The sequence below is a fragment of the Neodiprion pinetum genome, chromosome 4, assembly GCF_021155775.2.
Source record: "Neodiprion pinetum isolate iyNeoPine1 chromosome 4, iyNeoPine1.2, whole genome shotgun sequence".
Lineage (NCBI taxonomy): Eukaryota > Metazoa > Arthropoda > Insecta > Hymenoptera > Diprionidae > Neodiprion > Neodiprion pinetum.
Genome location: NC_060235.2, coordinates 30,434,381 through 30,451,819, shown reverse-complemented (window position 1 = coordinate 30,451,819; position 17,439 = coordinate 30,434,381). Strand labels below are relative to the sequence as shown.

General features: G+C 44.2%; 1 protein-coding gene across 1 annotated transcript; it reads right to left on the bottom strand.

Moving 5' to 3' along the window:
* Positions 1-84: 84 nt before the first annotated feature.
* scaf (scarface) lies at positions 85-15,863 on the bottom strand. The gene is made up of 10 exons (XM_046619801.2): positions 15,725-15,863; positions 12,676-14,387; positions 4,007-4,730; positions 3,591-3,902; positions 3,294-3,490; positions 2,481-3,125; positions 2,029-2,183; positions 1,287-1,567; positions 939-1,192; positions 85-820 (listed from the first exon to the last, which is right to left on the bottom strand). The coding sequence occupies exons 2-10, from the start codon at positions 14,374-14,376 to the stop codon at positions 659-661; spliced, it is 4,431 nt and encodes a 1,476-aa protein (XP_046475757.1). The 5' UTR covers positions 14,377-14,387; positions 15,725-15,863; the 3' UTR covers positions 85-658.
* Positions 15,864-17,439: the final 1,576 nt, after the last annotated feature.

Genomic DNA, 17,439 nt, shown 5'->3' with positions numbered 1-17,439 from the left:
TTGTATCACAGTTACGAAATGTATATTCTTTTTTTGCTTTTCTTTCCCTTTCCGCACACAATGATAAAACAAATTATGCAAGTATTTGTATTTTTAATAAAATATCAAACTTTATTTTATTCTTAGCTTAATTAAGTTCCTTAGAAAAATAGGTGCATCGGCTTCATCAAAATTTCAATATTGTCTCAAGATTTTGATATGCCAAGGATCGTTTTGGCATCCAAATCTTTTGGAACAGTACACATGAATTTGATTATCAAAAGATTTGGAGCCCCATGGTATATCTTAAGTACCTCTATTTTATTTAAGTCTATGTTTAGATTTAATCCTTAGTTACGATATAAATTAAAATCAGACCTTAGGGTTTCAAAAATGTGTTAGAGATGTTCTCTTGCGATACAATATAGCTCAATTGGAATGGTTAAATAAACAATGGTGTTCTACCACGTTTTTTTGTTATAAATTTCGTTGAATTACATTTTCGTTTTCCAAAAATTTGGGTACGTAAAAAACGTTTTTCCATATCTTTTTGGAAATATATGGCATTCTTACATGTTACTCGTTCGGCAGCAGTATAATTTTCATACCGCTCTGACGACATACGTTGGTAGAAAGGTATTATCATCATTGCAACAAGAACTTATCACTTGGTCACTGTTTATACTGGCGGAAGGTACTGGTTGAGTGATGGTGGGAGATAGCTCTTCTGGCAATCGCAGACTGGTGCTGGCTTCTGGACTTGGCGTTCAAAGTTTGGTAACGGTGGGGAAGACAACGTCTGCTTCACCCAGTTCGTGTCAATTAGAGCATAAGTTGCGACCTGTAAACAATATCGAAACAATAAGAACCAATCAGAAATTCCAGTCCAAGTCCTAACCGAACCATAAAAAGTAGAAGCTAATGGAACTCGGAAGGTTATTCAGAATTGAAAATCTCACCTGATTGGTGGGCAAACATCCGGTGTCGTAGCTGTAAATTCCGGAAAGCTCGTAGATACCGTCTCCACGATCGCAAGCCAATGGGCCGCCAACGTCAACTTGGCACATGTTGTTCCTCTCCTTCTGAGCCTTCACGCATGTCAAGGTGTTGTCGATTGCTACCGGGGATTCAGCGCCCTGAACACGTCGCTTGCACTCATCCTGAGGTACTATGTCAACGTCAATGCCGTGCATCAAGGAACCAGCCGCATGTACTAAAAAATGAACCGATCGATTGTACCCATAACGTCCATAACAAAAGTGCGACGAATAAACGGTGAAGGTGGTTATAGGCAATTTTTGACATACCTTGAAGAACGACCTTTCCCCATCCCGTAGAGATGCATTTTCTTCCAATTGTAGGCTGGGGAATGTTACCCAGGCAAATAATATCAACGTGCTGATCTAAACGCACGGGGTGCTCAAGTAAGAGGATGGCAAGGTCGTAACTTGAAGAACCTGAGTTATAACCTGGATGCGGTAGGATATTGAGAACTTTAACGATCTCGAAGGGGATAGGCTCCTCCTGTTGGATTTCGGACCCTAATTTCCATTCGCCAGCCTTGATCGAGACTTCTTCAGGCCTCAATCTGTCGCAATAAAATGTCAGTACCATCAGAAACCGTTTCAAACCGTGGTCTAATTTGATATTTGGTTTGTTCATTCAGCGGTATATGTTTAAAGTTTCACATGTGCCACAAAACAACTTTTGAGAAACTTTGAAATCAGGATAATCCTTCTACATTTGCTACGATATCAAAGTTATTTCAACATAGCACACGCATGAATTATCGGCCATGTTAGATTCTCATGTCAATTACGTTACTAAGGATGCTTCGTCAATTTATTGATATTGCGAATTCATCGGGATCAATTCACACATTCAAAAATTCATATGGTAATTTTTAAAAATCGTTATTCAGTGCCAACAAAACGATTCAGCTGACAGCAGCCTCATAAATTTAATAAAAATTGTCAATTTCACTATTAAGAAACCAGGTGGTGAAAATATTCGTTGTTACGAAGACTGTTAGATGAAAATTATGCTCACCCATCGACGCAGTGAGCGGCTGTCAAGACTGCGTTGGGAGATACGATCACGCCAGAACACAGAAGCTTACGATCCGTGGTCGACAGAATCATTGCTTGCCATGGTATCTCACCAAAGGCGACGTCATCTCTGTCCAAATAGCTTGGGCGCTGAACCTTTTTTAAATTTGAAAATAGCATTGGTTAAGGTTGACGAAAGAGAGCTACCAATTATTATTGAAAATGGAAGAGACTTTGATATGAAATCAGTTTGACGATTCACTTTACTTGATAGAAATTTATTCCAAAAACATCCAAAATCTGTTAAAATCTGAACAGATATCGACTGAATTAAGTAAATGCTATTCCGCGATGTGAAAAGTTTTTTGCAGAGACCTTAATCCAGTGAAAATATCTCAGAATAAGGTCAACTTATACAATTATAATCTTCTAATTGCATTTGAAAACACTTACTCTATTTCTTAAGCCGCACTGAGTTCCCGGGGTGTGTGGAGCAATTATTGCAGGGCTATCGATGGTATCAGATGCAACATAATTTTTTCCAAACGGGTTTGGAAAGATGCCAAATATAGGAGCGGGTGAACTACTGACAGGTTTTTCGGTAATCTCATTGTCGGATTGAGGTGTATCAGGAGCTGCGGTGGAAGTCAGCGGGGTGATAAATTGGCTGACGACGTTTTGAAAACTTTCCACTGGCCTTTCAAAAAATTGTCCAAATGAGAAATTTCCAAACTGTTTGAGTGGTGGCGATCCACTGACGTCTTTTTGGTAGGGAGAAGGAGTTACAGCGATAGTTTGGGTGGGCTGAACAAAACTACCCTTAGTTGGAGTCAGTCCAACTGTTTTGGTAGGTTGCAAGAAGCTACCCTTCGTTGGAGTTACACCAACAGTTTTGGTGGGCTGAAAGGCACCGCCCTTGGTTGGAGTCGGCTGCTTCTTAGGAGGACGAGTCTTAGCGATGTTCAAATACGTTGGGAAACCTTGTTCGTCAAAACCTCCAGAGTAATTTGCGGGAAGGTTACCCGTTGGCCAAGGATCAACGTAATTCGGATCACGACAACATTTCCCGATAACGCCATTGTCCGGATTTCTGCACGACTGCAAAACGCAATATGCGTGGAATATTATTAACGCATAATCGGTACTTAAACCGTTTCATACAGAGAGCCGTGAATCATGAACCAAGACAAGAAGTTTAAAGCTAAGACAGTGGATACGTTTTCTCAAGTATAATATAGCTATACAAAAACACTGTACAAAACTCACGCTAAGAGGAGCTCGTCTTTCGATTTGCTGTGTGGTCAACGCTACCGGTTGTGGGCTAATCACTCCCTCTAGGGTACAATATTGTTCTTCCACGCAAATAAGTGCGGCAGCACATCCGACTTGTACCGTGATTGGCGCGAATGCCGAGGGCCTTGGAATGGGAACTTTGACGCTGGGGACTACATTAGTGGGTCCAACTGAAATTCGAACATACCAGATTTCATCGTACAACTAAAGTCAGACTTCGAATATTACGATAATAATCAACAATCTTAGACCAGAATAAAGAACACCCACCTTGCTCTCCTTCCTTTGGTGACAGTGGTGGCTTGGCGAATGCTGGCACGTTGCTGCTGGGTTCACTTCCAAATGGAGGTAAATATCCGTTCGATGCAAAAGCCTCTTGGTTACCGACTGAAGACCCCGTGAAACTAGGCTCACCAGCGCTCAAATCTTCCCCAGAATTATCGGATGATCCGAAGAGACCGGTGTCCACTGTGCTTGGCTTGTTAAGGCCTGAGAAGCTTCCCTTGTTGGGCAAAGATGGTGTCGTGTAGGTGAAGGTGCCAGCATTAGCATTGGCGCTAGCCGATCCCGAACCGGAATTGGCTAATAAGGAAAACGTTGGATTTGGTCATAGTATGAATATTATGCAGCGAAGTTGACGCAATTGTGTTTCACTCTCCCGTGGGTTACATAGCCCTCTTTCTTACCTCCGTTGTAGTTGATGCCGGTTGGTTTATAGAAGCCAGTTCCTAGGGCTCCCGAAGTAGACCCTAAGGGGATCCCTTGCGTGAATCCACTTCCTCCTTGGCTTCCTGAGTTTGCGCTGTTACTTGCTGAGGCTTGTTCACTGGATACGAAGCCAAAATTGGTGGATTCCTTCTGCTGATTTTGGCCGTACGAGTTGCTTGAATCATATTGTCCACTTTGACCAGAGATTCCGAAAGGTCGGGATTGAGTGAAGACTTGGTCACGTATGCCAGAGGATCCACTTTGTCCCAACTTGTTACCTGCACCAAAGGAACTTGACGTCTGTTCGAATTGGTTGGAAATACCCGAGGATCCGGATTGCCCGACTTGACCAATAGAGGCAGAGGAACCTGTTTGTCCAAACTGGCCGAAACTTGATGAAGATCCAGACTGTCCTACTTTATCATAAGCACTCGAGGAACTGGGTTTCCCAAACAAACTGGAACCTAATGGAGATCCAGTAGGTTGTCCAGACTGTCCAAAGCTTACTGTAGAACCAGAGTTCACTGGTTTAAAGGAGCTACTGGAAGAGCCACCGTAGTTTCCTGTACTAGATCCAAAGGTTGCAGTCGAAGATGAGCCGGCGGAAGTGAAAGAGCTACCTTGACCGATTCCCGGTGTCGATACTCCAGAATATCCGGTTAGAGTGCAGCAGACTTCGCGGTTCACCTTGCACTGCTGAGGCTGAAAGGTCAAATTTTCAATAATTAAGTGTTGTCGATAGAGCCGATGCGTCAGTTTTATCGTATACATGCAAACAGCAACAATTAGCACCATTAATGTATCCCATATTCATGAGATTGTTATTATTTTTCACGGTAAGAGTAGTTTATAGTGGCGCCCACGGGGACGCCCGCGGTATTAAGCATCCCAATAAGGTCGGAGAAGTCGATTTGTGTGGGGCTGGCTGGTGAAGTGAACCTTATGAATTGATCAACGAAAAACACTCAAGTCTGAATTCGTATTTGTTATCCGAGCATCTTTTCAACCCACGTAAACCGGCAGCTTGAAATGAGTCATCCGACGATTTGCACCATGATCTATACGTCCGCGACTTCCACCTAAAGCGGCCGTATTTACGAGTGTCGGTACGTGTAATAACGAATCTGCGCTGTGATAATAGAGTTTCTAAAACGTCATCATGAGAGTTTCTAAAAAGCGAAGAATACAAATCATAACTGAGCTCGTTACGCGTACCTATTTTTTCCCCGAATTCGGTAGGCAATTATACGCGTATGTATCGCGCTGATGATCGTTACCAAGATGCTAATTGCATTTAATAATACAAAGTTGAGAGCATTAAATATGCCGACTGTCTCTTGGTCACGATTTTACAGCTATTAAAAGCTCAATTACCAACAGATCACAGATTGCGTAAATCCGTGCGACGAGTAATTCGCGTACTGCAGGTACAATCTGTATGCGAATAATCCTTGGCTTTGAAATGTATCTAACGGCAAGTGAACGATTTGAACTGGATTATCAACTAAAACGCTGTACGCTATTTTCTACCAGTCTAAATAAATATGTATCTTCAACAGTGACGAACGTGCTAAGAAACACGAAGATTAGCGTCTAGATTCGCTTGTCGGCTGAAAAATGTCTTACCATTCTAAATTAAGACCTGTACGAGTTATATAGAGAATATCGCGTTGATTTCACTATTGGGCGGTGATTAAGGTGCGGTGAAAAGAATCTACTGAGATTTAGAGCACAGATCGTTAAGAACCATCTGTTCCTCTTTCTCTTCATATCTTTCTATTCTTAGTGTTCTTGGCAAATGAAAAATGAAGAAAGAAATTTGTTACAGTCTCGTATATCAAACCAATGAACAAATCATTTTTAAAAACTTCATATGAAGTGATATTGGAAAGTGGATATGCAAATCACGCTTTCGGAAGCTAGGAGGAGAGAGATGCACGAGTACTAATAATTCGATGTAAAAAATTATCGTTTAATTAATAAGAGACTCAAGAATGTCGATGGAATCAGTATGCGAGTATACATGTAGCTAATAAGAAATCGGAACTAATACCGCCGCGCTGCTCTTTCCTTTTTTTCTTCGTTATTATGTGATAGCTGGCAAAGAACAACGACCGGTAGTCGACATTATCGATCGACATGCGTAATTAATACACGCTCTTTTTCGACGGTCTTATTTATTTGTTTGTCATTCTCTTCTTGATACCATCGTTTCTTTGTCTCCACACAAATCACTCGTACGGTACGTTCGACGTCGGACATCATACTTACATCCGTAAGAGACTTTTGTCAACCACTCATGCACGTTACGTACGCTCCTAGTTCAATAGAGCACATTATGATGTATTCACAGATTTAAAGTGTCATCGGTCGCGTGATTGGCGAAATTTTTATTCAATCATAAAAGCTACACCTACGTATTCACAAGTCAGCAGTGGCGAAAAAAAAGTCAAAGCTGCGTATAATATACTTATAATATATCTTTCAAGTTAAACTCATATACGCGACGCGAGGGATACGGGAGACTCGAGTTATAAATAACAGATTAAATCACTTTAGCCCACTCCGATACCGCGCTAAGTAGTCTGGTCTACTCGTTTGGTCACGCGTGCGACATTGGCATTTCGATTCACAGATCCAGGTTTATAGCCCATCGACCATTATCCTTTTATCATACGAATTTATTTTATATTTAGACAAATTATTCGAAAAAAATCCCCAGCCTATACCGCCAATAACACTGAAAAAATTCATACATCTCTTTAAGAAGCATACAATTCGTTCCACATACTGCAGATACACACCCCTTTGGCCTTCGGTCTGTCGCTTCTTTGTATCCTTTCTTGTAAGTAATTGCGGCGGCATTCCGCAAATTCGCGTAAATAATATTAGCACAAGGTGCGGTTGCCTCGGTATAATGTCAGAAAATATGCGCGTAATGAAAATACCATGATTTTTTTTCTGACTCGCATGCCGATATTGAAACGTGTGTACCATACGTGAAAGGGAGATGTAGTGAGCAGAAAAATGACTTTGAGGATAAATCGTCGCGAGGCGCCTTTTGCCCAAGCCAAACGTACGATATTGTCCACTTAGTTGCGGTTGAGACGCAGCAGGCCTTTCTCGGTGAAGAAACAATTAGCGCCGTGGCGGTAATAAGTAAATAAACGGACAGATCAAATGTAATCGAGCGAAACGCGTGACTGAAATTCAACGTTGATATAATACCACGCTTCGCAGGATGAATTGAGTGGCACCGGTTCCACAGTGATTAGTATCTCGAATCTAGTAATTGTGGTGTACACGACGCATGGGTTCATTGTCAGTCGGAAATCAGGTAGCTATGCCAGTGGTAACTTGTTTCTAACATTGGCAGTTGTCTGACTTTGGATAACGGCCCAATCACAATTGTCGATCGAACATTGAGATATGGGATACATATCGATCCACGCCTGTAATTGGCGGCGACGTACATCACGCGCAATTAGCAACGAATTACATATAATAACATAAACAGTTCGGAGGGAGAGTGAGCTGTGGGTGAAAGTTTACGCAAAAATTTTTTTTCGACAATTATTGCAGGCCGAGCATTTCGTTGAATCATAAGTGACAAGAATTACGTTCCTTCAGAAAAGAGGATTGAGAAAAAAAATCATACCGAATACGTATTACTCGAATATTCATGTATGTAAGTATCCAGCTGACCGAATAAATGTCTCAAGTCGAGACGAGAAATTCTGGGAGTCTGATACCTTGAGCAAGAAGATGGCTGGTTTCGTAAGTAAAGCTGCACACACATCACGCGGGCAGAAATAAATAAATAAATTATCGAAGGCTGTTGAGCGACCTTAAGTGCGATGAACCTACACACAAGGCGTTCGATGAATATTCAATATACATACGTATAACAGCGACGTATTCTGATAAACTTGCGAGTTAATAAATGCGCGAAAGCGTCAAACACATGTACATAATACACAAATCGTCTCTGCGGTTGCGTAATACGTTCACAACCGCTGCAGCGAGATACGAATATCGCGTAATAATTGGATGATACGTACATAATAAAACAGAGAGACGCCTATCTATGCAGCAACTGCGTGCAAGAGAAATTTATCGGCATTTCTCTTTACGCCGGGCTACGAATTGAGCGAGATTTTCTCCGGAATATATCAATTCGCACCTAACCGCGAAAACTCCTTTCATATTTCTCTTTCATCAGTGTCAATACACATGTTCAATATATGTATATATATACATATAAACGTGTGTACATCTGTTTGACGATCAATTAGATCTCTAATTGCGAGAAGCACGCATAGCAGTCTCCATTGTCACGGATTTGGAAGGCGTTTCATTACCCCAAAACCAGGTAATTCAGCAAGAATCATTCATCGCTCGCCTATGAAGATTCGCTTAATCGAAAAAATTAGATAAAAAATCAAATAAAAATAAAATAAAAAGTTACCAAGCATTTCTTCCAACCTGTCTAGCAGCGCGGAAATTTCATCGCTCTCAACGCTATTCAGGTTAATGTTCGTTAGACGCTCCGACAACGAGAGGAGAGGTCCGATATATCAACGCGTGCAGACCAGGAGTCGATAACACATCTCGTAACACTTCCTTGGCCTTTCCAAGGTAAAATTTCCTCTCGTAAATCTCCGATGCGGTTTCGCGATATGCGATAGGAATTGATACTTGCCCATGCGACGCTCAAGAGTTTATACGAATTATGCCAAGGAGCTATCAATAGTTGTGCAATTCCCAGCTCCGAGAGCGGCGTTAATACCGTCGCGTTGAAATTTGAGGCTGGCATCGCGCATCGCGGCTATTTCTCCGTCAATCAGTCTCTTTTACCGCGTGCAAGATTCCCCCATATTATGCAACGCCCGCCACGCGCATTATACCTTACCAACTATATGCCAACCTCCAATTGACCACCGGCTATCCAGCAAAGCCATCTTCGTTCTATGAATTATTCAGTCGTTTCTTCTACATAGGCGTTGCTAAAACAACATGCCGCTGATGGGTTTCCTTTGTGTCATTTGACACAAACGGATTGAGACACGCGTAATACAACGGCTCTTGCCAACCGACTACACACGTATAGTAGGTATAACCTTATACTCGTATACCCTGCATATCCCCAATGTATACGTACAAGCACCGGGCGCATTTCTCATTCCCGATACATGACGCATCGCGTCGATCTTATCGACGATCGCCAATCGGCCATCGATACCCCGGGTAATTACGGCAAATTAACTCCCGACTCGATTCAGGTCGTGTCACTCTCACGTCCTGGAGGAAGAGTCGAAGAGCTGTAACAACGGCGTGCTTCACGTTGAGCTATTACCGCATCATCGACGCGTCACGCGTCACCCGCAGTGCGGCAGACGTCGGACCGACGGGCGTTAGGCTAGTCTTGAGAAGGCAGAACCAGCTGCTTGCAGCGGGTCATTCGTGACGTGCAGAAACGCGCGCGCGTATTACATAAATACGTGTTTTCGATATTCGCTGCGTGCAGACATCGACGCGCGTAGCGACACCTGCGAATTGCACGCGAGATCGAAGAGAGATACGGTTCCCACACGTATCCTGCGTGGCGATCCTGCATCCTCTTGCAGCGATGCTTATACGGAATGATCGGATGTGCGAGACGTGGGCGCGGGCCTCTCAATGCCGCGGGATAAAGCCGGAGGCGTCAGGTTCGCGACGCGCCGTTTCCGAAAGCTCCGAGTCGAAACAGAGCGGACCTGCGGTACCGTTCAAGGTCCGTAAGAGCGTATCGCCGCCGAAATTACGCCACGAAAAGTTGTTAAGAAAAAGAATTTCGGAATGCGAGGTAAAAGTGTGCACAGATACCTAACTACCTACGTGCCTATGTATAAGAGATAGGGAGCCAACGTAAGAGGCGCCAGTCAGGAATTCAAGATTGTTTCATAATACCGTCCGAAGATGCCAAAGACGAGCGTTCTCCACGCTACCGCATTGGTAAGTCAAACGATTAGCGTCCCGACCCGGCGTCGTAATGTCGTATTACAAATCACGCGTATTACGAATACGTTACATATGTATGTCCGCCGAAATGACCGTTTCGCCGGGGTGTGTGGAAGAGGGAGATGAAAAGCAGGGGATGGGACGAGGTTGAACGGGTGGGGAGAAATCCTTCCCGATCATTCGCGGATTGATAAACCGTGACGTAAGACCGCTTTCGCCGATCTATCACAGACCTCGCATAAATAAAGATGAAACGTACAGTCAACGGACCTATGACCCTGGAGCACCGGACGACATGTAATGTAATGATCTTGTGATTTGAATCCCTTGGCCTCCGATATCGCCCACTTCTATTTCACTCAACCAAGCGAGTGTGCAGAGCCGAACGGAATACGATGTGAAATGAAACGACGTTCCATTGCACGCATTGACGTTTAATTCTCACGCCGTTTCACAATACGTAAATTCCAATTAAACGAAATTCTTATCGGTAATGCATTCGTCGGCCGGGATCTAACAATAAATAGCAATCGCCCATGCCCGTCAGAAATGCGCGTCGTTACTTCGCAATTAACGATTATTATGCCTTGACAATTCGATGCTCGATGACTGTTGCCACGCATCGAACGAGCAGCAATGAGATCCGTTAAGACTTGAAACGAGGCGGGATTAGATTATCAGAAACCCGTTCCTGCCACGCAACCAGCAGACGATACATAAAACGGGCGCGTTGTGGTCGCAACAATTATAAACGGAAGACATCCAGCAGCGGTGTTATTAAGTTTCCAAGGTGCCTCGAGCGAATCGGTGCGAAAGAAAAAAGAAGAAATTAAAGTTAGGAAGGAGCGAGAGATAGAAAAAAAACGTTGTAAAAAATCACGCGTGCCTACGCGAGTACGCGAAGGATTATAACCGGTGGCTTGATGACGCTGAACCATGTATCTTTAATCACCGTATAATGAAAATGACATTTCGCGAATTTTAAAATTCCACGAGATTCGCCCGACCGCGGCCCACTTGGATTCGGCATTAGACACGGCTAAGTTCATCGAGCGATTCGGAGGCCGAGTATTTAATATATGCAAATCTCTCGCGTTAGATCGCGGATCTGAGATTCCCAATCATGGTGTAGTGATTATGGAGTAGAAAAAAGTCACTTTCAAAATTGGGAAACTATGAATTTAACAAGGCTCTGCCCGGGCAATTATTGCCCGAAAGTACGGCAGCTGTGGAACGGCATTTTTGCATGTAGGTAACTAATGACGTCGTGGACGATCTTAACCAACGAATAACCGATCGAGGTACGTCTCGTAAGTTACAGCGTTACGCGACCGATGGGCAAGGAATGCCAGGTAAAACCCACAAACACCGCCACCGTGTTTGCTTTATAAATTCCTCATCACCTGACCCGGAGACCGGACTTGTCTCCTGGTAATGTCGCGTGCGTTTTAATGCGTTGGAAGAAAAAAAGCCTTGAAGGTTAACCAATTTAACCAAGTGAATCACGACGTTGAAATATCAGCGGAATGCTGTACAAGGATGCCCGCGGAATTTTTCCTTTTTTTCTCAATCTTATAAAAAATATAATTTACAGTTATGGTTGCAGGAAATTCGCATATACTTTTTGATTAAATCAATGCCAACCGTTTTGACATTAATGGTGTGTCAGAATTTTTCGTGACTTTGAGCGGGATCAATATTTACTCGAGAAAAGTAGAGGGCGTTTTTGGCAACGTGACCGGAGAGGCCGGAGGGGCCACAAATTGCTAATTAAAATATAGCATTTTTTTTAAACATCTTTTTATTAGTAACTAATAACGCGCAGATGCGTATTCGAAAACAACTACTTAGCATATCATTACTTGACAGTGGGTATGAGGGGATATTTTCAAAGTTTCGACATGATTTCACGTATCAGAAATAGAAATGAACACCGTCCCCGAGCCATGCTGATAATATCATTTTCTGTCTTGAAAATTATTTATTTTCTTTTCGACGACTGTCCAATCGGTGGTTATCGGATTTCAAGTGCCCACAACTAAAAGAAACAAATTTGTCATTGGCCGAATGAAACCTTACGCCAATCGGTACGAGAAAGTACGGCCTTGATTTCAATAAGCCCAGGTAAACGAAATGAATTTGGATACCATTTAGACGCGAGTAAATACCAAACACACTTTCTACCTCATGTATATGCGCTGACGGTGAGTGCATGCCTGTGTACACGTATGCACATGCGCCTATGGCTATTGATTCTTGAGATGCAACAACTACAGCAAGTAACGCTGTAAAATTCCAAAACGCTACAATGACGGTCCGTCGATCATACGCAACACGCCGTGCAGCTTACGAGCTTCACCTTACACCCATACGGGATAACGAGCATGACTAGGTACTCCTTAGTACTCTGGAGTCATACCTAATCCATTCGATTGTTTATGTTAGTCGATGACATAATATTGGCACGTACCGTCCACCGTCGTTATTTCTATTTACTATGCAAACAAGACCCGACCCGATGCGTACCGCCTTACAGGCTGCCTGTAGTGATCAGTGAATAGAAAAAGTGGGTAAAGTGGTTGGATTTGCGCCGCCCTGGCGAATAGCTGAAAGAATCTGCATCGGTAGTAATAAAATTGAAACTCACCCCACTCCTGATTTGCGTCAATCCTTGTTGGCTGGTGAAAACTCTGCCGTTCACGCATTGGCTCGTGAGGACGCAAATTCTCCCCTCGCCGCTGCAATCGACTGTCAAACCATCCTGATTGACGGAAGGTTCTTCTTCAGGGCTGAATATCGACGGAGTTGGGTATGCGGGGGTTGAACTTACGAAACCGATTGTAGACTGGCTTCCGAATGAGATCGGGACTTGGTTGTTCTGACCTTCGAAGTTTCCAGCTCCGTCGAACCCGGCAGGGCCGAGAGTGGAAAATCCGGGTGTCGGGGTCGTGGAGAAGAAGAAATTTCCACCCGAGGATAGTTGGGGTGTTGGCGTTGGGCTGAAGTCTGGCAGCGGTGTCGGGGTCTGTGATACCTCTTTGTTGAACTGATCGGCGAACACTGCGACCGGCGGTGTTACAACAACGGAGCCAGATCCCGGCCTGAAGAAAGGATTGCCAGAGCCGACGTTCACGTACTCGGGTGAAGCGGTAGATGACTCTTTGATAACCTGGGGCTTCTGAACGATAACAGAGCCGGGCTTTAGGAAGGGATTTCCGCTGAAGCTGCCACCTGCAGCAGCTGATTCAAACCCAGAAGATCCGGCGTTAGTATTGGAAGAGGCGAAAGATACAGCGGATCCAGCAGATCCGGCGGGACTCGGAGTGTAGCTGCCGCTGAAGAACGGATTCTTTGACCTGTCGATGGAAATACTGTCCGAACCAGAACCGAATGAGCCGGAATCGATGTTTGTCTGACCGAAGGAGGCACCGGCCGTGATAAATCCAGATCCGGGATTGGGTGCGCCTCCACTAAAGAACGGATTTCGATTTCCTCCATTGATGTTCAGGCTTGTCTGGCCGCCCTGGTTCGAGGCCTCAGCGCCACCGGCGCCCTGACTGAGATCAAAGGTTCCGGACAATGTGCAGCCGTTTGAAGAGCATCCGCCCGATGGCTTGCCGGACAAACCGAAGGGGTTGCCAACTCCGTTCCACCAATACTGAACCTCGCCGGGTTTGGAACTGACTTGATCGTAGGGAATGACGCCGGACGATGCGAGCGAATCGGGTGTCGGCGTAACCGCCTGGCCGAAAATCACTCCGCCAGCGGAGTTTTGACTTCCGGAGTTGAAGCTAGAGCTGCCAGCAGCAAAGCCAGAACTTGACCCGATCCCGCCAGCACCACCGTAAGCACCGGATGAACCGAAACCAGCTAATGTCCCTTCGGTCACCTGGTTACCAGAGCTTCCGAAGCTGGACAAGGAACCAGCCCCGTTGTCGCCAAGTCCTAAGCCCGCGGTGCCAGGGTTAATACCGGCCAAATTGAGCTGGTTGTAGCTGGTCGGGTTCTGGGATGCATCAGGAATGCCACTGCCGGCGATAATGCCGAAGGGGATATTCCCGTCGAATGAGGCGGAAGAGTAGCTGGAACCGTGGCTGCTGCTTCCACCGTTGGTGTTGTAGCCCGACGCTCTACTTCCGGAAAAAACTTGACCCCCGAAAACGCCACCGATATCAGCCTCATCGTGGTTCGACTGGCTGTAGCTGTTCGAATTCGAGTTCGAAGACGATTTCTTGAAGTGGTATCCATCGGGGTGGTGAGCCACGTCTGGTATTTTTGAGTAGGGGTGAGCAGACGCGTATGCGACCAACGCCACTGCACCCAGCAGCAATATCGTGGCCCCTTTCATCTTGAGGGACTCTGAAAATTCGAGAACAGAAATAAGAACGTTGATTAATTGACAATCGCAGTCTCGAAATTCGAGTGCCGTTAAATCGTTTTCACTTTATTGGATCCTTTGACGTAACGCGCCCGGTGTTACGTGAGGCGTGGTCTAATTAACGATTAATCTCTCTGTCTACTTGCTTTAATTAAAGACTCGAAAGTTTCTTCCGTTTAAGTCATGACCCTGTTTAACGTTCGTCGTTCAGTAACTAGGCAGTTGCTTCAAGTGCAGAGACCCCAGCTGTTTTCCTCAAAGATGTGTGAATGCGTATATGCGTAATAACATGAGTGGCAGATATCAATACAAATATTCTAGCACCAATGCGCGAGTAAACACGTAAGACGGGCATACAGATGTGAGATAACCCGCTAAGGAGAAGGAAAAACTTGAAATAACACCTTCAGAACCGGATCTTTATCGATTTTATACGTGGTCGCATGTAGGATGCTAAGGAGTTACTTTGCTACGATTAAATCCAACCTGACGATCGCGCTACCAAGCTACAGGAAGTGAAGCGGCAAGATTCCTTTGTGAAAAAAACCGATCCAATGCCGCGACGTTTGAGAACTTACATGTCTTATTCCATGATTAAAAAGAAAACATTGAACCACTTAAGTCGTAACGTGCGATTAGAAACTCACATGGTTCGAATATTCGGATGGCCAAATCGAATAGAATTTGTGATAGCATTAAATAGTTCGTATCGAAAAAAATTATTACTACTTTTTGCATCTGTGCGATTTTTCTTTCGTTACACGCTACACAAAATTTTGCCGTTACACTTGAAGCAAAGTGCTGCAATCGGATACATGCTTCGATCGATATAACAGTGAATATCTATTTGGAAAATCCTCAGATTGTTTAAGGTCGTGGCAAAGAACCCGAAACACATCCACTGACAGATCGCACTGTTGCCTCCTTCGGTCTCGCTTATCGTTAGTTTAATCACCCAATTCATAGTTTCACTGTCACGTCGTTTTCATTCGGTTTGAATAGCGATGTAACCAGCTGAAATCACGTCGATTTTACATTTACCGATAATCTAACATCATGCAACTCTATTTTTGAGTCTTTAATTCGTTACCCCGTTCCATTCCTTTCGTTACCGCGTTTTTCTCTCATTCACTGCGCGGTTGCTTGCAATTTTTAAAAATCCCTGCCAAATCGTCGCCGAATATTTGTGACTCGAAGAAACTTGAAGGGATCACTGGATCGCGCCCCCGATTAGCAATGTCATACGCTAGTCCTTCGCAAGGACTTCCGAAGGGCAAAATACGGCACAGAAATCGGGATGACCTGTTATTCTACTCACCTAACACACGTCCCTTGAATATAGTCGCGGGTTTCACTCAAAGGTAAGTCAGTGTGACTGCCGACGCCTCCACATGCTGGCCCACTCTTATACCATCCACGAACCTCTTTCCCCACCATCGTCGCATGCGATATCCTGTCATAGTCGCTATCACAGGTTTGCAGCGGTCCAAGCTATTCCCGGACCGACCGGTCAGACATCGTTCATCGAATCCGCCACGGTTTCCACCGCCGAAACTTTAGATCGGGGGGGCTACTCGCGCGACTCAAATTTCTGGGCTTTGATGAACCTTGATGCTTGGGCCACTATGTCCTTTATACCGAAACGATATTCATCGTATAGCCTCATCTCTGAAGGTTTTACGAATTAACCAGCCGTATTTTCAGCGAAAATTTTCCTTCGCATCTCATGGATCTTACTCACGAACTTGATCGGCATCGACCTAAAATAAAACGTGGTAGCACCGACAGTTTTTATTAGTGGGGAAAAATGTAACAAAGGGCTGTATAATTCCAACAATTTCTAAAGCGATGGGGAGTCGTGGAATAAGCAGATGTGCTCCTATGGAACTTGAATGACGAAGAATTCGAAATAATCCATTATGTGCCTGAGTCTTGCGGTGCGAGAAAACCACAATTACACAAATGCTACGCGTTGCATTCGTATCTAGTATTGATGGATAATCGTAAGAAAGTCCGTTTTTTACGGGTATTCATAGAGCATTTAGTTTATCGAGAACACGATGTATGAGTCGGATCGTGCGGTTACCGAACAGCTCACACCGTCGAACGTCCTTGGTACATCAATTATTGCGTAAACGGAATTCAGAAGAATAATTTAGCGGATGCAACGCCGCAGAGCACGCAATCGGCCGTAGGTTTAATCGAAGATTCAATTATTCGCCGACGGAATATTCGTTCTAGAATTTTTTTTCCGCAAAGAAAAAGGCTGGCGTTTTACTTTACTCAGCAGATGTTCGCGGATCAGCGAGATCTAATGAGGCTGTATCAATACCGTTACCGCGGTAAAGTCCAACAAAAATTCCCCATCAGGGAAATAAATTAGCAAATTTAATAGCTGCCATACGATGGTAAGGGTCAAATATACAGAGGCTGCAAATTTGCCGGCGAGTCATGAGTAAGTGTATTATCAACAGATTACGGATTCGCCGTTCGAAAATCTCATCGCAGAAAGCGGATGTGAACGTCTTGTTAAAGCCAGCTCGTTAAATTGGTCACTGATTCGATGTAATAGTTAGTAATCATTTCGCACGCGGACAAAACGTTTATTTGAAAAGGAAACTTCGTTAATTGGAAGCTTCTCAAGTCCTTGAAATACGATCACCGGCCAAAGTGCTCTTCTAAATATATAGCTCGCATGTTTATCATAGCTAATACTTGACGAATTTGTCATACTCTCGATACCTGTGGACCCACTATACACGTGGACGGTAACTCCGAATACACCTGCTGCCCATGTATATGATCTTTATTTTATAGTTTAAGCGCTTCTGAATATGGTCCATAAATCTATGGATCGATTTTAAATTCTGGTTAAACCTGTATCTAACGATGGCTGCCATTATCGAGCCGGAACCCCGTGAAGCCTTGTAATAGCTAGGACTCCCGTGACGTTTATCGAGATGCGTTGAAAGGTAAAAAATGTGGTTATACTTTTATAGAATTCCGTCCAGCAGACTCGCAGGTTCTGCTATA

Bases quoted from the DNA above. Each gene is read 5' to 3' on its own strand.
- scaf (XM_046619801.2), bottom strand. From the start codon at position 14,376: ATGAAAGGGGCCACGATATTGCTGCTGGGTGCAGTGGCGTTGGTCGCA. The intron at 2,184-2,480 runs GTAAGTGTTTTC...AATTTAAAAAAG, and splicing joins AGTGCGGCTTAAGAAATAGA to GTTCAGCGCCCAAGCTATTT. The intron at 1,193-1,286 runs GTATGTCAAAAA...TTCATTTTTTAG, and splicing joins GGGAAAGGTCGTTCTTCAAG to TACATGCGGCTGGTTCCTTG.